This window comes from Zonotrichia leucophrys, chromosome 8, assembly GCF_028769735.1.
Source record: "Zonotrichia leucophrys gambelii isolate GWCS_2022_RI chromosome 8, RI_Zleu_2.0, whole genome shotgun sequence".
Classification (NCBI taxonomy): Eukaryota; Metazoa; Chordata; class Aves; order Passeriformes; family Passerellidae; genus Zonotrichia; species Zonotrichia leucophrys.
In genome coordinates this window covers 26726235-26743742 of record NC_088178.1, presented here as the reverse complement: position 1 = coordinate 26743742, position 17508 = coordinate 26726235, and the positions used below count along the sequence as shown (strand labels likewise).

At 40.9% G+C, this 17508-nt stretch overlaps 1 protein-coding gene across 13 annotated transcripts in view; it reads left to right on the top strand.

Annotated features, from left to right (window-relative positions):
• DAB1 (DAB adaptor protein 1) overlaps positions 1 to 17508 on the top strand; it is a 213139-nt gene that overhangs the window by 181326 nt on the left and 14305 nt on the right. For 10 of the 13 annotated variants that reach the window (XM_064719421.1, XM_064719418.1, XM_064719427.1 and 7 more), the window contains 4 exons: positions 2802 to 2861; positions 11913 to 11969; positions 14685 to 14747; positions 16143 to 16251. In XM_064719421.1, coding sequence (XP_064575491.1) covers positions 2802 to 2861; positions 11913 to 11969; positions 14685 to 14747; positions 16143 to 16251 — 289 coding nt within the window. The remainder of the gene's footprint in view (positions 1 to 2801; positions 2862 to 11912; positions 11970 to 14684; positions 14748 to 16142; positions 16252 to 17508) is intronic. The other 3 variants (XM_064719428.1, XM_064719426.1, XM_064719424.1) reach the window with 2 other exon arrangements.

Below are 17508 nucleotides of genomic sequence, written 5' to 3'. Positions count from 1 at the left end.
ATACTCTGGATCTTCACAGTCTAGCATTGTCCTCTCTGTTTACTACCTGAGTACAGCAAGTGCTGAACTGGGGAGTTGGGAGTCATTTTTTGGTCTCTCTGTAACTGATGGATGCTGAGGTGTCCCAGCTGCAGACTGGCCCATAGCCATGAGCTTCCCAGCTCCCACAGGCTGCCTGAGCTCTTGGCTTCCACAAATATGGGTCTCCACACCTCAGATTTTACACTCAGATACTGACAAAATTGTTTCTCTTACAAGATCTTGGTCAGCTCATAACCATCAGGCTACTGTTAAAAACAAAATTGAGAAAGATCCTCTTTTATATTTTTTGATTAATTGGGTTTTTGTTGTTGTTTTTTTTCTTTCTTTTAAATTTGATGCATATTTGTGGCAGCTTCTATTATTTACTGTGAAGCCTTCCCCATAGCAGCCATTGTTACACATATATCTGCTCAATAACCTCACACAGCCTTGCTTCAGCCTCACCAAACCTTTCTGCTGGTGCTGCTCTGGCTTTTCATTTGCGGGCATGCAACAAATTCTCTTCTCCCTTGGTGTCAGAGATTCCCAGCCCATGGGGAATTGCAGATGAAAGATACGTGCAGAAAGTGACAATTTCTATTTCTTTTTAGCATAATAGAGGTCACAACTTTCTTTTTAAGCATTCTTTCTCTGTCTGTCACCTTTCTTTGATACATTACCCCAAAGAGTGTCTGTGTCTGCTCTTCTAATATTATCTATGTAAGTTGCTATAATTTGTTAGTCAAGGACTCAATCACTGAGCACATACCAACCCTCAGATTGCTTAATAGCTGCTCCTCTGCTGTCTGGTGTTCTGGAGAGGTAGAAATGGGATTTTGGGAGGTGGTTTGGTGTTTGTGTGGCAGCTCTGGTCTCTGTGGAGAGGAAAGTTCTGCTCCATGAGGAGTTGACAATCTGAGATTGAGGGTTTAGGACTGTGGTGCTTTTATTGCTGCACGATGCAAAGACATCCAGATGGTTCACAGCCTGTCACAGAGACAGAGCTGACAGCAGAAATAGAGCTGGTACCTCTTACTGGTGCTGCTAATCAAAGGAAAAACAGCAAATTCCTTGTAGCCCCCAGAGTAGGCAGAGATGCAAACAAATGTGGTGGTGAACAGCAAGAAAAGACAGCAGGTCAGGCAGCACTGAGGTGGGAGGGAAAAATGGCTTTCAGGAAAGTTCCTCTGTCTTCATATGAGATGCAAGGAGCTCTTCTCTGAGTATAAATTGGGGTAGAAAAAGAAGGGTTGATGGTGCAGGGAAATGCTCAGTCCACAGCTCTGGATTAGGTCCAGATTGGGATGACTTCACAGAAAGGTTGGAAGGAGGAAGAGGAGAATGGCTGAAAGGGAAAGATTTTGGAGACAAAAGGAAAAATGCACACTGTTGAAAATTTAGAAACAGTTTATCTTTTCTTATCTCCCCTCCTTTTGTGAAGACTCAGCTTTCCAGTGACTTCCTAAATCAACCATTCCTGGTTCCTGCTCTCACACTGTCACCTCCAGCTCTCTCTTTTTCCAGACTCTTACTGCCATGGCACTGAATTTTCACCAGTTCCACATATCTGATGTGGTACTGGCCTTGGTGGAAGTGGCCAGAGAAAGCCAAGGTTAGGAATAGAGGAGATCTTCCACAAAGTTCATTGTTTCTTTGAGAGTTCCTGACAAACTCTTCAATGTGCACCGAGTTAAGAACACAGAGTTTCTTGTGAAGGCTGTACAACAGTACAGAGATGTTTTATACAGAATAATAAATGATAGCATTTCTCAATGAATAAGTAACATTTCACCAGTCTGAGAATAGTATCAGAACCTTAAGATACTTATTGTATTATAAAACAAAAAGGTCATAATTTTATCATATTTGCAATATCATCTCATTGACCTGTGAGGTTTCCTTGTTGTCTGAAATGTAACTTTTGTACTCTGAGTGCCTTCTTTGGTGGAAAAGCACTACTGATGAGAACAGGTTGCTGTTCTTTTTGCTTTTGCCATTTTCAGTGGACACTCAGTGCATCCAGGGAGGAAAGGAAGCTTAATCACAAATTATAGAAATTATAAATATGCAAACAAGTGGTCCTTGGGTGAGCACAGCCCAGTACATCAGCAGGTTATAAAAAAATCCCCTGGGTATAAATCATGACTGGTGGCTCAATAAAGGTTCACACAGAGTTTTAAGTGCATTGTCCCCTGCCCACCTCTCCCGTGTCAGGCTTCAAAATTCCTTAGGAAAATTGCAGCATTATAACCAAATATTTCATAGAGCAGCCACAAGGCCCCATCACTGCAATATTAGGACTCTTTTTAGATGATTAAATGAATTGTGAGGGAGAAATCTGACACAAGGTAAAAACATCTCTTACCCTCATCTTGGTAACTGCTCTGTGTCTCTGGGGGAGATGATGAACTCACCTGACCATAACTTCCATTGCCCATCTCTAACCCCCAAGTTAAAGAAAAAACAACCATTTAAGTAGGAAGGAGTTCCAAGTGCGCCTGGACTTCATATAACCACAATTATCTGAGAATGGAAATCTCCTTCCTGAACACTGCTGGGCTGTAGAAAATTCAGATAGGTGTTTTATTTCTTCAGTATTTTCTCCATTAATGGTCCTACTTGGATAAGAAGGGAACCATCATCGATTTCATTAATACTAAAAATTAGTATTAAATAAACTACTCATTTAGGTACACCCTGTGCATAAATAGCAGTTGCTGTTTTCAGTTTTTCATCCAAAGTGCTTTTGTAGTGACCTCAGTTTTCCTTTGCTGTTGCAGGTTCCTACCAGCCAAAAGAAGGAAGGTGTTTATGATGTGCCAAAAAGTCAACCTGTAAGTGTAAGTATCTCCCCTATTTATATACAGTAAAGGAAGTGAGATTTTTAGCTTCTGTGGCTTTTATTATTGTCTGTAACATTTAATACATTTCTTCATGGTGTGACTTTTGTCAGTGATACGTTATGGGTTGGTGGGGACTGTGATGCCACTTACATCCATCTCCATTCATTGCCTGAATCTCCTTTCTGTCTTTTCTAACTCATTTTTAGGCAAGTCACCATTTGTGAATGTGTTATTTGTGGTTGGGAGTTGACAGCAAGCCTTCTGCCTGTTAATGCCTGAGGTGCTGCCTGGTTTTGAAGGGTTCCTCTGATACCCAAATATGTATTGTTTCTGTAGTGCTCTAAGTATGCTGGAAACTAAGCTTAATTCAGCTCAATTTTTTCTGTCCTGTACCTTGCTTGGGCAGGAAAATATTTAAAAAATAGGGGTAATATGCTGCTGTAGGCAAAAAGCACCATTCCCATTCTGTGTATTGGCATTTTGAAATGGTGCAGCATTTATTCCTAAAATATGCAAAGAATGGTTACAAGTGTTTGAGAGAAGTGACAGATGCCTTGGAACAAGGTGTGTGTTTGCTGAAGGGTGGGTTATGCTGTTCTATATAAAGTTGTGATATAAATGCCTCAAGAAATTTTTGGATTGCTTTGGTAACCCCAAAAAATTAGTATTTCTGAGTATCTGTGTGAAAGTGGAGAAAAAGTAAGGAAAAGAATTTCAGAATTTCAGAATTGTAGTGGGAGAAACATGGGGAAGATGCCTGTGTTCAAGAGAAGGAGATTTTTTTGCACCAGGATGTGATGACTTGCACAGCCACCAAGATGTGGAATAAAAAAAGAAAAACGCTGTGAAGGAGCTGAATGGGGACCTGGACTGTGACACTTCTGGGCTTTGCACAGCCAAACAAACCAACCCTGCCAAAAACATTTCACCATGAGCCAGTAGGAGTGGGGAGGAATCTTCATGTTGCCTGCAGAAATCTGGTGAAATAACTCACATTGCATCACTGATTGAGGGATTTGTGGGCATGGAGTAGCAGTTGATTTTTCACTTAATTCTCGTGTAGCTTTTCATATAGTTCAGTGGTACAATTTTTCTGCTGCGCTTTTTCTGTGACTCTCTTATTATCCCTTCAGTGATGCTTCAATTTCACTCAGGGTACAGTGTGTAATTTAGGTTGTTGCAGTGTGGCTGGGTGTGCAGTGCTTGCAATCATATCTGCAGACACTGGTACTACTCTATCCTGCAAATAGCAGATATGAGATATAGGAGTCATGGAACCTACTCTGTAATCATCAAATTCATTTAATCTGCCATCTCCATGAAGCTGGTTGCACCTTTTTTTTTTTTTTTTTGCTAGTTCATGTTTAAATTTAAAGGGATTGAAGCTTTTTCTCTAATCAACTTCTGTACATTAATTAATGAAGAAAAGGCGAAGAGGGAGAAAGAGGTAGCTGAGATCCTTTGTCACCTTTTTATACTAGTATGTATTAAAAAAAAGAGCAATAGCTCTTAAAATTAGCAATTTAATATTCCACTGCCCATCTGATTTATTGCTCATCCTTCCACACGTGAGACTCTCTGTCATTGAGACACTTGCCATAATTTTGTTTTCAATTTATAGCTGTCATTATTATATAAACCTCTAAAATTCAATCTGAGGGCAAATAATCAAGCTCATGTACCTGCTTTAAACATGTAAGGACACTTCCTTTATTAGGAGGTCTTGCTTTCAGTAATTTCATAATGGATGAACCAAGTGAGGAACTTTTTTGTGGCTCCTGATAGGTTTCAGGCACCATGAATTCTCTCTGCTGACGATACATTCAGTTCTCAATAACAATGCAGCAAGTTTTGGTTGAATTTAGGCTGAATTGCTCAAAGTCCTTGGACAGAGATGGAGTTTCCATCTTGGAATTGTTTTCCTCTGGTGTGTTCCCAGGCAGGTTTAGGGATATTGAAGTGGTCATCCAGGTGTCCTCCAGCCTTGTCTCAGTGGAGAGAATTGGCCATTTCTCAGGTTGGATTGGCCTTGGAACAACCTGCTCCAGGGGGAGAATTCCCTGCCTATGGCAGGGGATTGGAATAAAATGATCTCTAAGGCCCCTTCCAACTCAAACCATTCAGTGATTCTCTGATGCTGTGGAATTCCTCCCATCTGCAGGACGTGTTCCTCTCAGGTGGAAACAAATGTACAACTGCACGTGGTTCTTTGGCGGCTGAAGATGAATTTTACATGAACTGCTGACATGATGGCTTCTAAACATTAGGCTTAGGTGGGGTGAGATCACAGAATCACAGAATTTCTAGGTTGGAAGAGACCTTTAAGATCACTGAGTCCAACCCGTGTTCTAACACCTCAACTAGATCATGGCACCAAGTGCCACATCCAGTCTTTTTTAAACACATCGAGGGATGGTGACTCCACCACCTCCCTGGGTAGATGATTCCAGTATTTGACCACTCTTTCTGTGAAAAACTTCCTCCTTAATTCTAGCCTGTAACTCCCTTGGTGCAGCTTGAGATAATGTGGAGGCTTGAGGGCAGAATCCCCATTTCAGAGGCTGCTTTGAAACTGGGCAGTGTAATTCACACTGATTTTCAGTAAGGTACAGCTTCCTAAGGCACCAGAACCATTTGGGCAAATATTTCTTCATGGATAGGGGATCCTACTGAGGCAGAAGGTGTGAAGCATCTCCCTGGTGCTGCCAGGGAGGAGCAGGAGAGTTCAAAATTGTGTATTCATGTGTTTAACAATGCTGTGCCATTGTGTGAGGCCATTTGTCAGCAGGTGTCAGAGTGCTTTATGGCCTGGCTCCTCATGATCTCTGATATCAAATAATGTAAATACGGAGCAAATGAGGCAGAAAGGAATGAGCCTCATCCCGGCATTGGAACGGACCCACTGAACTCAATTATCAGCAGTGGCTGCTTGCCAAGTCACTGCTCTGACATTGGGATGGAAAGATTTGCTTACTCAATGTAATTCTGGTGTTTCCCCACCTCTCTGCTGCATCCCTTCCCAGCAAATACTGCTCTCCCATGGTTTTCCTCAGCTGAGCTCCAGACACACACTTTCCCTGGAATTCAGTTCCCTCCCAGTACCTCTCCCTTCCTCTGTATTAACTCACATTTCTTGAATTCATTCTTATTTTCTCTCTGCTCTGTCCTTGGACCAATTCTCCCATTCCCCATTCACTGAGACTAGACATCAAGACAAAGAAAGCAGGCTTACCCTAAATTCTTCTGTTAAGTGGTGCATGCTCCACTTAAAAATTCTAGTTCTGTGTTTGAAATTAACTGTTCTAAAAAAGGAAAATGTTTAATGATCTCTTATTGTCATAATTTCCCTTCGTCTCCCCATTAAACATCCACATCAAGTTCTACCTGTCACGGTGTTTTTAGTAATAAGAGTCAGCCTGTAAAATACTCTTCACAGAGACTGTCAGTCACGTCACAATAAAACCTTCTCTGCTCATCAAAGTGTCTAAATTCTCTGCTTAACAATTTCATGAAGGCTTTCAAACAGCTCATCTCACTGCTGTGTAAAGATCCAAGGCATCAGAGGTGCTGCCTCACAGTGCAGGCAGGCATTGGGTTGGTGCCAGGTGTGTGGGGAATATCAGACCAGGCTGGAACACAGGGAGGAATTCCACGTTTTAGGACATGGTGTGGGAGGAGCAGATGAAGCTGGACCTGAGCACACTCGGGTTTAGAAGCCACAAGACCTTTCTGGTGTGTTTGGGAAAGCTCAGCTTTGATTCTGGCTGGGATTGCAGTGCCATTCCCACAGCTGGCTTCTCCCAGATGTGGCTTGTTGGGGAAGAGGAAACAGGAAAGCCTTGTAAATATGATTGCCTGGCAAAAGATTTTGAGAATATAGAAACTATAAGCGAGATTGAAGTGAAAGCAAGCTTTGAGATACCTCAGTTACTGAACAACTGGAAAACAATGGTGTGGCTGCTTGCAAGTAATCCCCTTTTGATGAAACAATTCCCTCTGCTTGCAGACAGCTCCAAGGGTCAGAGCAGACCCTGCCAGCTTGGCAGAAGGGCCCAAAGAGGATTTTATAGTTTAAAATGTAGCACAGTATGGTAATGTACTGATTCTTATAGGCTGTATGGAAATGCTACAGGATTTGTATCTTGTACTAGATTGGTTAGTGAGAATTAGGATATTCAACACAGAAGATTTATTGTATTGCAATGGGAACCTCACTCTCTTACACTTTTACTTTCTCACCCTTTTATGCTCTTACCTTTTCTTGCTCTTACCCTTTTGACTCTCTTACCTTTTTTACTCCCTTACTTTCTCCCCCTCTCACCCTCTCTACACCTCTCTTCTCTCGGGCCTGCTCCAGCTGTGGCTGGCAGCTCCCAGCAGGGCCCTGCACCCAGGCCCTTTGCAGTAAACCACAAACTCCACAACCTGGCTTCAGAGATCTCTGCTCTCCATCCATCCCGACCATCCTGCCCCCAACACTCCTACAGTGGCTTTGCAGAAACAGCTTGCAGGCTGCTGATGTTGACTTCAGCCTCCCCAGTCAGGCTTCCAGGATCAAATTCTCAGACATGAGGAGAGAGGGAGTGCACAGTCCTGGTCTCTGGCCATCTGTGCTGGGAAAACTGTCCAGTTTTATTTACATTTGCTGAAAGAGACACCTGTGTTCCAATGTCCTGATTTAGTCACACCCAATTAAACCCCATGGATGAGGTTTAATAGTGCAGTGTGGGACGTGCATTTTTAACAGGTACAGCTACTTGTTGCAAAAACTGGGAAATGTATTAGTTTGTTGGGACAATGTCTTGTGGCCTGGATTGATGATTTGGTGGGCCTTTGTTTTTTAGGCAGAATCATAGAATGAAAATCATAAAAAGATTTGGATTGGAAGTGACCTTAAAGATCTGTTTCAGCAGGAACGCTTTCACTAGACCAGGTTGCTCCAAGCCCTGTCCAGCCAGTTTTTGGTTTTGGGGTTTTTTTTCTTGAGTTATCTTTTTCTGGGATATTTTCTGGTTAATTCCTTAATAAAAACTTCAGTGGCAGAGGAAGCAGAAGCCAGGTCCTCCTCCCTAATAATCTTCCCAGTTTATAGCATCATCAACCTGATGTGATGAAGTTCTTTCATGTGTTCACCAGCACCCTCTGTGCCTGGGAATTTCATTATCTTGGGAATGTGTAGCCTGGGAGCAGTGTGGGCCTGGCTCCAAGCTGGAGTCACTCTGGTGGTCTCTTGATTTATTAGAGTCTGTCAGAGAAAAGTGGTAATTGAAGCATTTTAAATACCATTTCCTATAAGAGTAAATACCCCAAATACACAGGGAATTCAGAATTAAGTTCCCAGCAAATGAAGAGAAAATAAACAGATGAGTAAGCGTCTGTTTTGATCATATGAAGAGTTCCTTAATTTAACGGAAGCTATTGAGCAACAGTGGAGCAATTCAATTCCCTCAACATGCCTCAGTAATCTGGGATGTCAATTATATCCCACAGTCCCAATTCTTCAGCTGTGCAGGATTGACTAACAGGATGTTTAACTAGCACATCCAGGCCTTCCCACTCACCAAACAAAGGCACCTGGACAGTTGGGAATGCAGTGAAGCTCAAGGCTGCCCTGTAATTGGGTACATCACACCCAGGGCTTGGGTTTGTGGCTTCAGGAGAATTCCCTGAAGGAGAATGGTCATGATCACTAACTCAGAGTTACTCTGTCAAACTGAAAAGATGAAATTTAAACAGGAGAATTCCCATGTCCCATGGATTTTACCCTGTGCAATGTCAGATTCTCAAAATGCCAGGATTTTGGGTAAAAATCCATCAGTGGTTTCATGGCATCTCATGTTGCTGCCATGACCCATGCTGGTTGGGAATTGCCTCCATCACTGGGGCTCTGAGCAGCCTGATCTGATGGTAAAATGTCCCTGCTCATGGCAGGAGTGGAACTGGATGAGCTTCAAGGTCCCTTCCACCCCAAACCATTCCTGGTTCCACAAAGAAATGCTCACAGCAGCCTTAAAATGAAAGGGTTGTGCTCATCTGTACCTCCGTGAATCTGGGATGGTGACAGCAGTCTGTAACTGGGAAAGGTCATGGCATTTGAGGATCTTTGGGATCTGCAGGAAGCTGAATGTTGCAAAAACATTGACAATTTTTTCTTGACACACATTCTTCTGTGTATTCTTTTTAATTGGGAAGTAATTGAGCAATTCTTTGTTGAGTTCCCATGCCACTTCATTAATTCAGCAGTAGTTTTACAAGAAAACAATGTCTGTGGGATGTTTTTGGGATGTCTCAACCTACCAGACGTGGTTTGACTGATGATGGGTTTAGTCCTGATGCTGACATGCTCCTTCACTGTGGTTCTAATTGTTTTTTTTAGAATGAATGGTGGCTAATTAGCAAGCTGCTTGCAGCTCGTGGAGCTTGTAGCAATATCAACAGTTGTGGTGTAAGGTGCAAACAACTGGGGCTTTGCTGAGCTGCAATAACCATTTGAACCATCAGAAAAGTTATTTGTCATAGCCAAATCTTTACATGTTCAGCTGAAATAAGATAGAAAATCTTTAGTGTGACCAACCGTTTGACTTGTCATTAGACTTCCATGTAAAATCCATGTCAGGAAAAGGGAATTGGAGATGCAGAGAGGCTGTGGTTGGGTGATTCCTCTTTGGTCTGCTGGGCTGTGTGGTGGAGCACTTGCCCTGAGTGCAAGAAACCAAATGTAAACCACTCTGCTGCCTTAAAGGAGTTGAATAGCTAATACCCAGCTCAAAGGTTAATTACTAATTGCTGCTTATTTGCTATATTTAGTATCCTTCATACTCTTTTTTCTTGTTGAGCTGTGTAGCAGAGTACAAGTTAATTACCATGGGGTTTTTTTCATGCTTTTAAGCACCATCTTTCCTCCATTCTCTGAGATTACAAAACCACGTTTTGTGAGATGCTATTTTATCATCTTGTGTGCAAAAGTACAGCAGTATTAAGCAGGTTTTCTCGTGCCATATGTCAGTGTGGATCCCTTGCTGCTGGTGAAAAACAGACTGAGTAGCAGAAGTTGGGTATTCTGTCTTGATATGTGTATGGGACTGAAGGAAGAAGGTGCTTCACACTCATGGGAGCACAAGAGCCCTGTTTTAGATTTCTCTTTAAAATTCTGAGCTTCTGCATTGCTTAGAAAAGATGTTTTTCAGAGGACTTGGTGATCAGAGGGAGTACTGGAGTGGATCAGTTTTATGTGGTTTATGAAAGCTGCAGCTCACTTGTCTCTTATCCTTATGGGTGCCTTCCAGCTCAGGATATTCTGTGATTACCATTGTTTGTGCACTCTAGAGTTTTCTCCAGCTCCTGGACAATAAGTTATTTTTTAGTGAATAGTAAAGAGTGTCACAAGTAATTTTGCTATAGGCTTGGAATGGTTTCAGACTGCTCCTGGCTTGCAGTGGTGCTGCTGCTTTAAGGACCAGATTTGCATATTTTGTGTTGGAAAGATTTACAGGATATCTCACCTGCCTGTCTAGGAAGATGGAGCTTTCATGACAGGATTAATGTCACTGTGCTGCAAGGATTAATTGTCCCTCCTCCGCCCCATCCTGCTCGTGAGGGGCTGGTGAGCTCCTGCTGGCTGAGCTGGAGGGGGTTTCACATCCAGCCCCCTTGGGAGCCTTTTGGGAGAATTAAAGCAAGCTTTTGCACCACTCTGTGCAGGAATCCTCACCTGAAGAAGGAGCAGGAGCTGCAGCATCTCTCCAGGCTTCTGGTGCTGGAGGGTGGGGGGCAGACAGGGCAGCTGTCAGAGCACAAAGTGATGAACTGCTGGCCAAAACTCTGAAAAAAGCATTCTGCTGTCATTTGAAGAGTGTTCTCAAAGTCTCTGGAGTTCTTTGAGTGAATGGACACAGCTTTGCTCACACTTTCCTCTCCTGGAGCTGGGGGGACACAGGGTCAGCTGCAGGAAGGTGCAGGACTGTATCTGCTCCTGATTGTGCACAATGACATTATGGTGCTTTGGCTTTGCCTTTGCCACTCTTTTATTTTCTCTTTTCTTCAGCTTTGTAATGAGATGAGGTGGGGGAAAACATTCTAGGCTGTTTGTGAGATTTTTAAGTGACATGGAATTACTGACTGGTAACCTGTATGAAGCTTCTCAGTCATCTTAATTTTCACAGCCTGCTGTTGTTTGTGTCTGCAGAAATGAAGTCTCCAACACTACAATCAATGTTACCTGAAATTTAGCCTTCTGAAGTGATAATATGTACTGAGTGTGTGGATGGATATAGATATGTACAGATGTGAGGGCAGTATATGTATATATATTATATTATATATATTATTATATTTATATTTATATTTATATTTATATTTATTTATATATTTTCTATTATATTTATATTATATATATAATATATTAGTATTTATATATTATTATAAATAATAATATATATAAATAATAATAAATAATAATATATCCTACATATATTTACATACAAACTATAGATTTCAATACAACGTGAATTGACTCATGTAAATTTCAAAATTGCTATGAAGAGAAAATAATTACCCTAATTATGTTTACATTGACGTTATAGTTCCCCTAGTTAGAGAAATGTGTGTTTTTTTATGTAGATACTTGGTTTTAGAGCTTTTGTCTTCCAAAACTCAATCATTCTTTTTTTCCCCTGAGGATGTTAAATCCCTTCTTTCACCAAGCCAGGGAAAAGTTCCATTAATGTAAGCAGGATCAGAGCTCACTGGGTATGCTTACTGCTGAATTAATAAATATTTAGGAAAATAAATAGGTGTGTCACAAGTGGTAAAATTGCTTTATACACCAGAAGATGAGATTTAGCAGAAATGTATGTTTGCCCCACATCCCAGCAGCATTCAGACTCACTGTTTTGATTGCCTGATTTCAGATCTGTGCTCACAGCAAGATGGAAAGGGTTTTCATTTCAATGCTGAAGTCAATAATTATGGAGGTTATCATTTTCATGCTCAGAAATTCATGTCATTTTCATAAATCATTCATCTCATTTCATAAATCATGCTTTACAGCTGGAGAATGGAAACTTATTGCTGGACATTGATGAAAATCTTGTTTCAGTCACTCAGGTAAGGTTGTGACGCTAAAAAATATTTTAAGGAAATATAGCTGAAATCATCTATAGGAGTAATGCAATTGGAAAATGTTCAGCTGGGGATTAACTTCACTGGAACGTAGCTAATATCAGATGTGAATAATCTTAATGAAGCATAAGGGGTGAAATCAGTTCTGTAGTGACAGTGAAATCACCGAAATAAAAGATAAGTGCTTGGTGTCCAGGATCTCATGTGCTGCAAGTAGATAAAGGCAGCTCTGTGTCAGGGAAGATGCATTCATTTATTCAGGCTGAGAACTGAAGAAGTAGAAAAAAGACTCCTGAACCATTTGGGACTTTAAAATGCACCTCCAAGGGTTGCTGTTCAAAGCTCCAGTCAGTAAATGAAGGTGTTGCTCCCACTGAATTTGTGTTTACATTCTCTGATGTGGTTCTGTAGCTCCTCTTGTATATGAGGTTGATATTCTGTAAAAAATAATTCCCCTGTAAATGTATTTCTTTTTCCTGGGGAATATTGTGAGTGAGGGTTTATTATAACAAAGTGCTGTTGACTTTCCTATCACTCTCTCCAGCTGCCTGTTTAGAAATGTGTGTGCAGAGCTTTAACAGAATTATATCTGTGAAGAATATCCAAAGATCCATCACCTTGAAGCACTCTGAAAAGTATTACTATTCCCATTATCCAGGAGTATGGAGGCACTGGGATCTGAGTTACCACCTTTCAGATGCATGTCATATAATCCAGAGTTCAAAAGTATACTGACTGTCAATTCCCACTATTCCTGTGAAACCTATGCTATTTTTTCCACCAGAAAAAATAAATGTGTAGCTTTGCACACAGCTGAGTGTGCCCTGCCCTTCCCCATCCTCCCTGGCTAGCTCATCTGCTCATGGAAAGGACACAGATGTTCCTTGGGAGCAAACAGTGAGTGGTTCCCAAGGGGGGCAGGAGAAGGGCAGGTTTGGGGTGCTGCTAAACAAGCAGTTTGGAGAGTGAGGAGAAGGTGGCTCTTGGAGTATTTCAGTGTCACCTGACGCCTCTTGAGTCAGGAGTGCCTACAGGAGGCTTGAAGTGATTTCCAAACGAGTGCTGCTGTTGTCATTATTCCACTTTCCTGGGCATTTTAACAGCCCTTGCCTGATGTGTTTGTGCACACTGCAGAAGGGACTTAGGCTGGGTTTGTTGCTTGTTTAAGTTTTTTTTTTCTAAAGCTATTCCTGGCCGTATTTTCCTACATTGGAATTGAACAGAGCATAAAATTGGTGTACCTTTCCCTCTTTTTCCCTTCTGCATTTCCATGCAGATACTTAAAGGGATATCTAAGCCCATAAGAAGAAAATAGCACAAAAGCAATGTGATTATTTTAATATAAAACATAATGTGAGAATATGTGAGATAATTCATGACATGAAGCTGAGAATCAACAGAGCTGCTTAGACAAATTTCAGTTCTAACTGATTGTGATGTTGCTTTTTTTGTGAGATAATAGAGAGTGGATTGAAAAAAATGTATAAACTATCGATATGTGTAGTCTTGCTCCTTAAGGGATAATTTTTAATGGAAGGTTAAAGGCAGGAAAAATTCTTGGGGTGATCCTGGTCTCTTGGAAGTCTGTAAAGCCTGACCTGCCAGTCTGGTTACTGTCCAAAGCATTCAGGGGCTGCTTTAGCAGGACAAGACTCTGCTGAATGTCAAACCTGTCTGTGTTACAGCAGGATCCAAGGTTTATGTGCCTAAGATGGGGAGGAGATTCAACGAGCTAAACTAAGATTTGCATTAAATCTTGCTCATAATGAGCATTGTGCCTTCCCACATCTTGTGGGTGTGACACTGGGAAAACCAGTGAGAAAGGTAGTGAGAAGAAAAAATTCTGGGCTCCCACCAAAGTTTTCCACCCTGATAAGGGGCGTGGATGTGGTTTAGGTTTCCTGCAGAGCTCTGAGGGATCTGTGCTTTAACGTCCCTGAACTCCAGCTGAACTCACTTGCAGGTGGGTGGGAGGCAGTGAAGTTGCTCTAGAACACGTGAAGGAGCTTTGATTATGCAGCCACTCAAGTTGCTTCTGATAATAAAGTGTGTTTTCTCTTCTGGTCCAGTTAGCCAGGCCTGCATGGGTGACCTGTTTTGAGCTCCCAGTGAAGGGCATCCCAAGGAAATATTTCTAACAAGAATTAAATGTACAGCCACAAACTCACAATAACCCAGTTGTGCATCCTCCTTCAAGTCCACTTATCCAGGTCACACCTGTCCCATGGGCAAGGGGAAATCAGGCAGCACTTTAAAGCCCTTCCCTTTGTATCCTGCTGGCACTCCATGCTGCTGCCATGCTGTAAGACCTTGAAGTGAGGCTTTAGAAGAGGAGCCAGGGAAAAGGACTGGCCATAAATCATGCTTGGAGCTCACTGATGTTAAAGGCACAGCAGTAATGCATCCAGTCCTGTTCTGGATAGTTGTTTCATGTTTTATTCATTTTTTTTTCACTTTGGAGAATTCCCTACAGAGTTGTTTTACAGTGAGTTGTTGGCTGCTTGGGTCCATTAGCAATATTAAAATCCCACAGCTTGAGCCTGTGTGCTTCCTCCATGTGGGACTTCACAGTTGAAGCCTGCAGGACTTTGGGGAGGTTTATCTTGTTTGCTGTTACCAGTTAACTTTGCAAGTTGTAACTACTTAACTCATAGTTTCTTCTCCTCAAAAGATAAATGGAATTATTTTTTCTCTTTACAGGCTGTTACCCAACTAGAGCTTTTTGGGGACATGTCCACTCCTCCTGATGTAACCTCTCCCCCAGTGAGTACCCAGGGAAACTGCACTGTGTTTTTCCTGCATGCCATTTTCAGCACATTTATTGAGCACATTTACAATTTGTGTCCTCATCCATTCCAGTGGGGAGGATTTCAAAGTAGGTTTTAGGTTGCAGGAAAATAAAAGTGAAGTAAATTGAACATGCAGTCCTTGCTTCACAATGATGTGCAAAAATACCTTTGATTTTTATGTTTCTGCTGTGGTGTTAAGTGTCACATAGGGTGCAACCTGATCTGCAGATCTGCTTCCCTGTGTTTGTCAGAGGGAAATGCTGCACTGCACTCTCACTGCTCTGCAGAAGATCCAGTTACAGCCTCACATTTCATGTCTCAGGATCCACCAAGCACAGATCCCAGAACTGCTGTTAAAAGAGGGAAGGAAAGACATAGAGAAAGGACTGGATGTATTTTAAGGACAAAAAATAATGTCTCAACGTGTTTTTCAGCATTATAAGATAACAAAAAATTTTCATATAAAGCTTTAGAGCCTTGCATTAAGCTGTAGGGAAGTGTGAATATACTCAGTCACTCAGGTAAGGTTGTGACGCTAAAAAATATTTTCAGGAAATATAGCTGAAATTATATATTATTATATAGAGATATTATATATTATATTATATTATATTATATTATATTATATTATATTATATTATATTATATTATATTATATTATATTATATTATATTATATTATATTATATTATATTATATTATATTATATTATATTATATTATATTATATTATATTATATTATATTATATTATATTATATTATATTATATTATATTGAGAAAATTCAGGTGCTGTGAGGTCAGGAGCCTCAGATCTCCAGTATGTTCTGGATCATGTCTGAGACTAGATGTTCAAAGGCCTTTCTGCTCTTCCTCAGCTTACTCAGTTGGATTTGGCTTCTCCTTTAATGTAGACCTATGATTCTGGTCTTGTTGGTTAATTAGAAGAAATATTTATTCAGTTTTCCATAAATCCTGCAGATATTTCATTTACCTTAATTGTTAGTAATAACTTAAAAGTTAATGCCTTGGTCACTTTCCCTTTTGTCACCTAACATCTAAAATCACAAGTCTGTATGTTCTGGAGAAAGAAATTATGTCAATATTTTGGTTGTGATGTATTCCAGGCAAATTTCACCTTAATTTTTTTTCCTCTGATAGAAAGCTTCTCCATTTCTTTCTTTTTCTCCCATCCCCAGCAAATTCCAATACTTTTATTTCTATTGCTTCTTTCCTTTCTTTGCTTTTATTTCTATTCTTTCTTCTTTCTCATTCTTCACTCCAAACCTGCATTTTTAGAGCTCCAGGTGATGTGACAGCTGAAGCTGCAGCTGATACCTCACCCTTGTGTTTTCTGCCTGTCTCCCTGCAGACTCCTGCTACTCCAGGTGATGCCTTTATCCCATCTTCATCCCAGTCACTCCCTGCTAGTACAGACATGTTTGGTTCTGTACCTTTCAGCACTGCTGCCGTACCCTCAGGTAAGGAATGCACTGGAATTAAAGCCTGGAACCAGATTTGGGGATCAGTGCCCAGCACTGGTGTGCATTTCAGTACTTGGGGCATTGATTTTAGCAGGGTGGAATTGGGGAAGGCTTTTGAGGTCTGTGTTTCAGGGCAAGGCAAAGCAGGGAGTACATTAGTTTGAATTTGCCTACATTTTTTTAAAGCAGAAGCCAAAAAGTCACTGGGAATTCAAGCATAGTTCAGCCTCTGGATAACAGAACTTCTAGGTACAGGAGAAAGAGAAGAAACAGCATTTAGTTTAGATTTTGGGGGTTCTGTGGCAGCAGTGAATATCCTCTGCTGTCTCCAGTAAACAGAGGCTGAGAATCTGATTGCACTTTGTCAAATCCTGGAATGCCCTCTAGACATCTGTTAGAACAGAAATGTATCTGAGCTACTTCTCCTTCCACCCAGGAGCTAGGTCTCTCAAAGTTCAGTTCCTTATTTTTTTAACTTTATTGAGTTTTGGGCTTTTCCCTATACAATATAGCAGCCACCCTTATATTTGTGATTACAAAACAGCCTGGAAATAAAGCAAAGCAAATATTTACAGGAGGACTGGGGAAACACTCAGGTTGGAAATGAGAGTTTTAAAGCTGTAGCAGTATTAAAATTGAGAGACAAGTTACATTATGCAAAGTATTAGTGGTAAGTATTGAATTTAAATGTGAAACAGCATATCTGTAAAGCACAGTACTTGTATCAGTGGAACATAATTATGTTAGGTAGTTTAATTTGTAAAATGTTTTACAGGAGTTTTAGTTTCAGAGCACTTTGTTGTTGTTGTAAATAAAAAAGCACCCAATCCTATAATTCCTACACAGTCAAACTCTTGGTAGCTTTAAAGGAGGCTTCAGGTCTGACAGGAAGCAATTATGATTTTGATTTTAGTCATTAATTTCCTCCTCAGCTGGAGGGGGTTGTGTTAGCCTAATACCTGAAGCAGTTTGTTGTTAATAGGTATTTAGTGCAGCAGAAGCTCAAGATCTTTTTGATGTTCTCAAGTAATTGGGTAATAACCAAGTGTGAGGGTTTTAATCTGGAATCATCTGGGTTGGATTTTTTTATTATTAGTAGTAGTAGCAGCAGCATTATGATGCAATTTGAGATGATTGCTTTGCAGAGTCCCCCAGCCTGTGGTTCTGAGTGTGAGTACTTGTGCAGTGCTGTGAATTCAGTGTTCTCAGTTTTCTCTCCAAGTGTGCTGCAGCTCTGCACATTTCTGATTTATC